The following is a 9,692-nucleotide window of genomic DNA, read 5'->3' as shown; positions in this document are numbered from 1 at the left end:
GCAAGCATTTGAGTAGTTGTGATCAAACCATTATATTGTGATCTGCTTCATCATGTCCTTTATTCTTCCTTGTTTAGTACAAGTTTTATCTGAATGAATATAGCTTTGCAAGTTATCAATGATCATGAGGAGACCATTATGATTGAGTATGCAAGTTGTGCAATATAAAATTTAACATGAGAGCGCTGCTCAATGAGATAAGTATAATCTGTTAATTGTTCTCTGACCAAGAACGAAGTTTGCCATCACCAACTATGATTTCTTATGCACCTTTATTTGTGATTACTTTATACTTGTTTCAAGTTGAGTTATATGAGGAAGTTGTTTACTAGAATGTCTTGTGTGAATGAATATGATGCTTCTTGTCCGTATTTTATTTATCGACTCTTCACTCCATAAACATGTGGTCCTGTTTACCGAGTTCAGTTTCGCTTGGGGACAAGCGAAGTCTAAGCTTGGGGGGAGTTGATACGTCCAATTTGCATCACTATTTTATATCATAATTTGCTGTTATTCATTGATATATTTCATATTTGGATACAATACTTATGTTATTTCATTTATTTTACATGTTTCATCATTATTGGAGGATCAAGCACCGGAGCCAGGATTCTGCTGGAAAAAGCACCGTCAGAACGCAATATTTCGGAAGATCAACTGTGGAAGGAAATTATACCAAAAATCCTATTTTTCCAGATGACGAAGGGAGCCAGAAGGGGGAGCTGAGAAGGCCCAAGGTGGGGCCAGACCACAGGCCGGCGCGGCCCATGGCTGGCCGCGCCACCTTGTGGTGTGGGGGCCCCACAGCCCCTTTCGCCTCCTTTTCTTCGCGAAACCCTTCGTCCCGAAGACCTAAGCCACAGAGGGTACCTCACGAAGAGTTCTGACCGCCTCTGCGGGGTAGAGAACACCAGAGAGAAAAGAGCTCTCCGGCGGGCAGGAATCCGCCGGGGAAATTCCCTCCCGGAGGGGGAAATCGACGCCATCGTCACCGTCATCGAGCTGGACATCATCTCCATCACCATCATCATCATCTCCACCATCATCACCACCGTATCCACCGCTGGACACCGTCACCGCCGTAGCAATTTGGGTTTGATCTTGATTGTTTGATAGGGGAAACTCTCCCGGTATCGATTTCTACTTGTTGTTGATGCTATTGAGTGAAACCATTGAACCAAGGTTTATGTTCAGATTGTTATTCATCATCATATCACCTCTGATCATGTTCCATATGATGTCTCGTGAGTAGTTCGTTTAGTTCTTGAGGACATGGGTGAAGTCTAACTGTTAGTAGTGAACTATGGTTGAGTAATATTCAATGCTATGATATTTAAGTTGTGGTGTTATTCTTCTAGTGGTGTCATGTGAACGTCGACTACATGACACTTCACCTTTATGGGCCTAGGGGAATGCATCTTGTACTCGTTTGCCGATTGCGGGGTTGCCGGAGTGTGAAACCTAAACCCCGTTGGTATATCGATGCGGGAGGGATAGCGAGGATCTCGAGTTTAAGGTTTGTGGTTAGATTTATCTTAATTACTTTCTTGTAGTTGCGGATGCTTGCAAGGGGTATAATCACAAGTATGTATTAGTCCTAGGAAGGGCGGTACATTAGCATAGGTTCACCCACACAACACTTATCATAACAATGAAGATTATTTAGCCGTATGTAGCGAAAGCACTAGACTAAAATCCCGTGTGTCCTCGAGAACGTTTGGTCATTATAAGTAAACAACCCGACTTGTCCTTTGTGCTAAAAAGGATTGGGCCACTCGCTGCAATTGTTACTCTCGCACTTTACTTACTCGTACTTTATTCAACTGTTACATCAAAACCCCCCGAATACTTGTCTGTGAGCATTTACAGGGAATCCTTCATCGAAACTGCTTGTCAACACCTTCTGCTCCTCGTTGGGATCGACATTCTTACTTATCGAAAATACTACGATACACCCCCTATACTTGTGGGTCATCACATCCAAAGTCAGTTTATTTGCGTTAGCCAAACAAGTGAGCTTGTGCCTCAGCAATCCTCCTCTCTGCAGTCCACCAATGAAGGCGTACATAACAGTGGTGTGGTCGACGTTTTTGCACTCGTTCCTGCATGCCAACCATCGTGTGAGGAAGTGTCTTGAGGATTCTCCCTTCTTCTGGATACATGCTTGTAAGTCGCTTACTGTGGCAGGTCTTTTGTAGGTGCCCCTGAAGTGTTTTTCGAAAGCCGTCTTCAGGTCAAACCAACAAAAGATTGAGTTCTTCTCGAGGTCGCTGAGCCAGATCCGGGCTGGACCTACAAGGTACAGCTGAAGCATGCGACAAGCGATATTAGGGGTTCCTCCGGCAAAGGTTACTGCATTGTAGTAATCCTCTATCCTGGTATCCGGCCTTTCGGTGCCATCATAGTGCTTCAGGTTTCCGGGTAGCTTGAGGTTCATTCTTGGCTTTGGTTCCTCTCGAATCATCCTGCCGAAGCACTTCGGTCCGATGTAGTCAGTTCTGTATTCGTTGAGGCGTTCCCGCGCGTCACGCGAGCCGTGGCGAGGAGATTGTGAGCGAGAGCGAGATCTCCGGCCGCCACCTCCGCCTCCACCTCCGCTGCCACCGCTAGGTGGTGGTGAGGGAGACCTGCGAGGGGGTCGATCCGACTTCTTGCTTCCGCCTTCAGACTCTCCTCGGCCCTCCCGATGCTGGCTTCGACTCCTGTGGATGCCTTCGCCTTGGCGCTGGCTGCCATGGTCGTTCTGGCTCCGGCGAGGCTCTGGGTCGCGCTCTTCATTCCGACTCCTCCTAGGCTCGGGCTCACGATCGTTGTGCTGGCTCCGGCGGGGTTCCGGCGTGCGCTCCCTGTTCCTGTTTCTTGAGGGCAGCACGTTGTCGCGGATGATGATTCCGCTAGGCCCATTGGGCCTGGTGTTTCCGGCTGGACTACGGCGGTGAGGGGGACGCGGATATCCGTTAGGCGGAGGAGAGGGGTTGCGGTACTTGTCCCTTCCAGAGTACATTGCATCATTTCCCTTTCTTGGATCTGATGGAGGTGTCCTTGATGGAACGGGGATTGGATTTGGGTGTTCTCTGGCTTTCCTTCTGCGTTCCGAGGATCCGGTTCGCGACTCGTCATCTCGATGGCGGTGGTCGTAGGCGTCCTTCTGCGCGGTGGAGACGCAATGCTCTAGGTTAGATTCCAGTTTGCGCGAAGTGTCTGCCTTACTCTGCTGCCTCACTGCTGAAGCGACGAGCGCGCGAACGTAGTCGATGTCGATCTCCTCGTTCTTTTTCTTCAAGATCTCTGCAGCCTTCGTCATATTGTCCTTTGGAGTTGCGAATGGCTGCTGCTCAGTTGGTGTTGCGAAGGTGATCCTGCGGGGAGCTATCAACTCTCGCCGAACCCTTTCAACCTCATGATGAGCTTCAACGATCTTGTCCTCCCAATGCTTTCGGAGTTCCTTGACCTTTGCCAGTCCTTCGTCTACCTCCTGCTCGCGATGGATGAAGTCTTCCACGAAAACTGCGGCGTGCTTCCTTTCCTCAAGCATTGCGGCTGCGCTGTCCTTGAACTTCTTGGCTGTGGCCAGCATCTCCAGTCTCTTAGCTTCTAGTGCTTCTACATCTTCGGGAGTGATGGGTTTGTTAAGAATATCCGAGCGATAAACTGCATCCATGCCTGCTTGTGCAACCATCTCTTCAGGCGACAGGAGGTCCTCGGAGGAGGAATCCTTACGGGGTCGCTCCCGCGACATTGGAGATCCTTGACGGGATGGCTGAGGGCCGGATTGGGTGTTTGCATCTTCTGATGCAGGTTCTCCCAGCGCCGCCATAGTCGCAAGTACTTGCTTAGGCTGGGCGGATTCAACTTCAGGCTGATCACCGAAACCGTACTCCCCTAGCTTGCGGTTGAACTCTTCAGTATCCATGGAGGGGGTATCCCCGGAAATTGGGTTTAGATTGCCCAAAATCGACTCTTCGGCGGGAGTTCTGCTTTCTCCGACAGGTTCGACCTGATCCGGAGCAGCGTCGTTTTCCGATGCCTCGACTTGCTCGGGACCAGCTCCGTCTTCTTGAGGGGCGGTTCCGGCGGTATGGGCCAAGAAGTGTACGAAGTGGCACCTCTACTTTTCTAACACCTGGGAGACCCAGGCGGATCTGCATTGGTCTTCCACCGTTATTTCCTGCTCAGGGGCGGATTGGGTGGGCTTTGAAATTTCCAGATCCAAGGCGGAATCTTCCTTGGGAAGCTCTGCGGCTCGAGATCGGATCTTCGCGGCTGCGTCCGGCTCGGCGGCGGTCGCGTCGGCGTTACTTACCAATGGGTTTCCGTCGGAATCGACGGTTTCCCGATGAAGATGTGTATGACGCCAAGCGGGACGATGGAGAGCTTGACGGGGTTTGTCCTAGCGGAATCCGGCACTCATCGGAGGGACGATTGGCAGATTTCCGGCGTAAAGGACGCGCCCCACAGCGATGGTGTCGTCGTAGCTTCCCATGGCGGAACCCTCCCGGTTCCGGCCTCCAGACGCCGCAGGCCCCACGGTGGGCGCCAACTGTCGTTGCCTAATCGACGGTACCTCGGAGGAGGGATCCTCACGAGGGGGAGAAGAAGTAGGGGCCATAAGGCGGAGTGCACATGGGACGGTGGTACGCGATTTACCCAGCTTCGGAACACCTGCACGATGACAGGGCCTACTGCTGCTTGTCTGGAATTATCTGGGCGCTTTCGCGTTATTACAATGAGTTGTGGTTGTGCCTCTAGGGCTCCCGGGATCCGGCTTATAAAGGCGCACGGATCTAGGGTTTACATGGAGAGTCCTACCCGGATACAGGTTGCCTAACTACGATACAATGTCTTGCCGTGTACGTCAAGGATCCGCCCTTCCATCTATGTCGTACCGGATCCGGGTCCCTTAATGGGCCTTCGTGGATCCGGGTTCCTCCTCGAGGTCAGTCGGATCCGGCTCCCTGCTCCTGGGCCGGACTTCTTCCGTCAGGATCAACAGCAACTGGGCCGCCCGATGGGCCACATGCCTCATCACCATCTGTGGGCCACCCGGGCTTGCCGGATCTAGGCACTGTCGATGGTACACCCATGAAGTATACCCACAACAGGACCCATCTATAGGGCTGAGCGTAGGTCTGATGTCCCCACCCCCTCTTGCCGCTGGAGTGACTAGTAGAGGAGGCAGGAACCCGTCAATTCCCAGCCGTAGACGGGAAGGTTGAGGAAGATGGTTATTGCGGTTAGGGTTTCCACCCTAGCCATTTCTTCTCTTTCTTTCCCAGGAGGAGAGAGATGGAGCGGTTCACACCTACTCACTTCTACTTACACACAAACTGGAGATTGGAGAAGTGATAATTGGGCATCCCTTGGCCACCACTCATGGATCCATTGGGCATGAAACTAAGGGGCAGTGGTTGTCAGCAACGCCACCCGCATAGATGTCTAAGACCATCCACTATGTGTGCAGTTCAAAGAGGCCAATGATGCGGTTCCACACATAGCAGATCATCGATTCTTGGTGTCAGAAAAAAGCGACCTAAAACATTGGTTCGGTTCAAAGAGGATCTAACTGACACATGGAAAGGAGCAACCAATCACATGCATACTTCGGAGGAAACAAACAAGGAAAAGGTGGACTTTCTGCAGAAAACGGGCCCCATGTTTACATGCAAAAGCGGTTCAATATATATCAGGGAATTCATCCCGATTTCAAATTCTGGCAATATTTCCTTTGAACCGAACATACATAGTACATGGTAAGTAGCCTACTGAGATGAATGTGAGCACCCCCGTGAAGGTGACGCCAACATCAAGCTCCGTAGCGAGCATGTAATTGTCCCTCATCCACCACGCCTTTGGCCGCCGGTATATGAAGTAGTTGAACAAGATGAGGATGAAGCCCTGCACGACGAAGTTGACAGATCTCGGCAGGAGGGGCCTGCCAGCACCCGCGGGATAACCAGTATATTAATTTCTTGAAGAAGGCGTTGCACGGGTACCAATGATAGAGCACCAAAAACAGGCACAAACGGAGGCGGCCGATGAGGGCTAGTGGAATCCTTAGCTAGTCCTCGCTTTCGAATGATCCATCTAGTGCATCAATGATTTGGAAGTTTGCGATTGGTCCACAGTCCATCCAGACCCATGACCACACGTCGGGTTCATATTAAGTTGAGGCGCGTTTTTCCCTCGCCATCGGGCTTGCGATGTGACGTGCACCCGCATCCCTGTACACACCGACGGAGATGGATAGTCGTCGCTTGCGTCGCGGTACAAGAATGCATGTGGAGCATCCCGTCTCATTCACTATGCTTCGTCTTTCAACAAAAGGAAATTAACTTGTGGTTTTGATGGACACACGTGTCTTTAGTTAGGCCAACACTCGCAGAAATCGAGTGGCTGTACAGATCCTAGAGTTCCCGGCGGCCGGGCACTTCCTACTTAATTGGACCTTTACGTGAAGACCGGCACAGCTGAGACGAGTGCAAGATCACACAAAGCATATGGAAGGCGATTCTCGCACGCACATAATTCTGGTGCACGGCGCATGCCACGGCGCCTGGTGCTGGTTCAAGGTGGCCACGCGGCTCAGGTCGGCGGGGCATCGCGTGACCACGCCGGACCTGGCGGCGTCCGGCATCGACCCCCGTCCGCTGCGCGAGGTGCCGACGTTCCGCGACTACACCCAGCCGCTGCTGGACATCCTGGCCTCGCTCCCGCCTGGGGAGAAGGTCGTGCTCGTCGGCCACAGCCTCGGCGGCATAAGCATCGCCCTGGCCTCCGAGCTCTTCCCGGAGAAGGTCGCCGCAGCGGTGTTCCTCTCTGCCTTCATGCCGGACCACACGCTCCGGCCGTCGCACGTGATCGAGAAGGTGCAGTGTGTACCTGTGCGCGCGTGGCCGTGGTGACCAACACCCGGTCCCCCAAAATTCACATCCTCTGCAGAAAACTATTTTGGGCACGTTAACGTGACTTAATTTGTGTTCGATCTGCTCTTGTTTACCCTTCTAAATTAAAGGTGAGGTCGGCGACGGATACGATGGACACCGAGGTGAAGCCACAAGATCCAGAGGGCAAGCTGCCAGCATCCCTCCTGTTCGGGCCGCAGTTCACACGACAGAAGGTCTACCAGTTGTGTTCCTCTGAGGTACCGTATCTTCCATACTACCACATGTAGCTCTGCCTTCTACGGTGGGCACCTAAATTATTTTATTGTGGTAACACTTTAATTAGTGATTTAACCTTATGTGGCAAGTACGTTCGACTCTACTGGTGGTGGTACTCCTACATTACAGGGATTTATACCTCTCTTGAAAAGAATTGGGATTTGCACCTGACAAAATGTTCGACACATAATAATTTCGAGAACTTCGTAGCCGGTTACTCCATATGTTTTTACTCCTTCCTGTCCAGGCCGCAGGTCACACGACAAAATTGCTGTTTCCATATGTTTTTATCAATATGACTTGGATTTTGTCACAACAAATTATACTGGTTAGTGGGTTCAAATCATATAGCCTCTTGGGTGATTTACAATAACCATGCACCATAATAAGTGAAATTTGAATAGCATCATCATTTTTGTTTTTTGCTGCATCCAACTTGTTTCATAAGATGGTTCGTGATTAAAACTATACTACACGTCATGATAGTATGACATGAAGCTTTTGATTTTTTAACAGCACCTTTGACTTCAAATTTCATTGTTCAGTGGCCAAGACATCCGGATGCACTTGAGCCTCATAGCATGATTTTACTACATATTCTTCATTTCTAAGGTCGATTCCAACAAAATAGTATATTTCTTATTGCACTTGGCTTGGATGATAACTTCTTTTTGAACCGGAGCATACTTTGCACCGTCTCAGCTTAGGTATGCCACAGTGCTATTTAATCACACTTCATTATTTATGGTCGCTAATGTTTCGAACTTTATGCTTGATATCAATAAATTACCCTTATCGGAAAATATCGTACTTTGACCATTTTGCTAACTTATTCTCTATCTAGAAAAAGTTCTTCTAAAATCCATCTTTGTGGTTGCTGGGTTTGCCTAAAGTTAGACATGAAAAGCTTAATTTTGAATCAAGCATATCATTTGTTATACAAGTAACTGTATTGTTTAGACAAGGTATATTTCCCAACCTCACCAACCAAGCGTCATCCGAGTCTGGTCTACCATCTTGTTTGGATTTGTCGGGAATTAAATATGTCAGAACCTACATAATAATTCCTACTAGTGAGATGTAGCTGTCAGAGAGGTGGCGAGGAATTTGTGGATTCTCTAATAGAGTTGCCGGAACCATGTGGCAGGACCTCACCCTCGGTGCATCTCTGATGAGAGTTAGTTCGTACTTTGTTGAAGACCTGCAGCTGCAGCTGCCGTATTCCGAGGACCGTTACGGCTCGGTGCGAAAGGTGTACATAGTCGGTAAGGATGACCTTGCTATCATCGAGGCATACCAACGGTGGATGATAGAGAACAACCCGGTGCAGGAGGTGAAAGAACTCAATGGCGCAGACCACATGTCGATGCTCTCGAGGCCAGACGAGCTAGCGCAGTGCCTCGCCGACATTGCTGAGAAGTATGTTTGATGCCGACGACATGGAAAGATGATTGTTTATCTATAAGTTCTCTGTCTTTCTGAGGGCCTGTCATATATGCATTGTTGTCTTGCAAAATTGTTATAGAGCAAGCATGAACATTAGAAATGTATGGCAAATTGAAATAAAAGAAAGAACGGACAAGATGTTTAGGTCCTGTTTGGGCAAGTGTTTTTGAATGAACACCTTGTGTACGGGAATTTTATTTGTCACACGCTATTGTAAATTTCATAATCTATTAATAAATTCTCAAAAGGTTGTGTGAGAAAGCAATTGATTGGATTGCCACTATAACTGGTGGATTATTATTTATTATTAAATCATCATTTTGTATCAAAGCTTTACAAGCAAGAGAGTTACAACTATACAGAACAAGATGCATACAACCCATAAAAAAATAGTTTGGTGGTACTCTTAACATGCGATAGAGGGACACAATACCTAGAGTACGCCACCATCCAGCATTTGTAAAGACCTCCTTTCACTGCCTACTCCACCTGAATGCATATGTCATCATGAATATATCCATGTGTTTTGGCCAATGCTTAGAGTACGTTCTCACCAGTCCTCTTCGACCATTGCCCCTGCTCCTTGCTTATGATAGTAGGCCTAGAAGACCGAGAAGTTTTAAATTTGAGAATTTTTAGATTCGTCTCACGTTGTGGTGCAGCAAGGTTGGAATGAGCCAACCGGGCACAAAGAGCTTAATACAAATCTATTCAAAAAGCTAAGAAACATGGGGAAACGCCTTACCACTTGGAGCCGTAAGGTTGTGCCAAAGACCAATGTGATCATGCCGCCCTTCTCGTCAGCCTCCAACTTGACATAGCCCACGGACGCGCGTGATCTTCGAGCCTCCATCGAAAGGAGAATCATTAGTTTGGCAACAATTGTGCATTCAAGGAAAAAAGCATGTGAAAGAATTCCTAACAAAAATGAAGGAGACGCTAACACAAAGTTTTCCCACTTGAAGGTGAATTCTTGAAGAAGGGAAAACCATCTATACCGCCTCAAGGACAATAATGGATGAGTCGCCGAGCATGCCAAAAGGAGGGAATAATTCATGATCACTTTGCTTCGATGGTGGGGAGAGG

The 9,692-nt window shown here is 49.0% G+C and overlaps 1 protein-coding gene across 1 annotated transcript; it reads left to right on the top strand.

Annotated features, from left to right (window-relative positions):
• The first annotated feature begins 6,442 nt into the window (after window positions 1-6,442).
• On the top strand, window positions 6,443-8,867 carry LOC127299322 (salicylic acid-binding protein 2). Its single transcript, XM_051329266.2, has 3 exons — window positions 6,443-6,866; window positions 7,013-7,141; window positions 8,308-8,867. The coding sequence occupies exons 1-3, from the start codon at window positions 6,498-6,500 to the stop codon at window positions 8,587-8,589; spliced, it is 780 nt and encodes a 259-aa protein (XP_051185226.1). The 5' UTR covers window positions 6,443-6,497; the 3' UTR covers window positions 8,590-8,867.
• Window positions 8,868-9,692: the final 825 nt, after the last annotated feature.

This window comes from Lolium perenne, chromosome 5 (genome assembly GCF_019359855.2).
Source record: "Lolium perenne isolate Kyuss_39 chromosome 5, Kyuss_2.0, whole genome shotgun sequence".
Taxonomy (NCBI): domain Eukaryota; kingdom Viridiplantae; phylum Streptophyta; class Magnoliopsida; order Poales; family Poaceae; genus Lolium; species Lolium perenne.
The sequence above is the reverse complement of the archived record's forward strand: the minus strand, read 5'-3'. Positions and strand labels throughout refer to the sequence as shown.

What these genes read in the sequence shown, in the direction of transcription:
- LOC127299322 (XM_051329266.2), top strand. Translation starts at nt 6,498, where the DNA reads ATGGAAGGCGATTCTCGCACGCACATAATTCTGGTGCACGGCGCATGC. An exon ending in CGTCGCACGTGATCGAGAAG is followed by an intron (nt 6,867 to 7,012) that starts GTGCAGTGTGTA and finishes TCTAAATTAAAG; the next exon opens with GTGAGGTCGGCGACGGATAC. An exon ending in ACCAGTTGTGTTCCTCTGAG is followed by an intron (nt 7,142 to 8,307) that starts GTACCGTATCTT and finishes ACCATGTGGCAG; the next exon opens with GACCTCACCCTCGGTGCATC.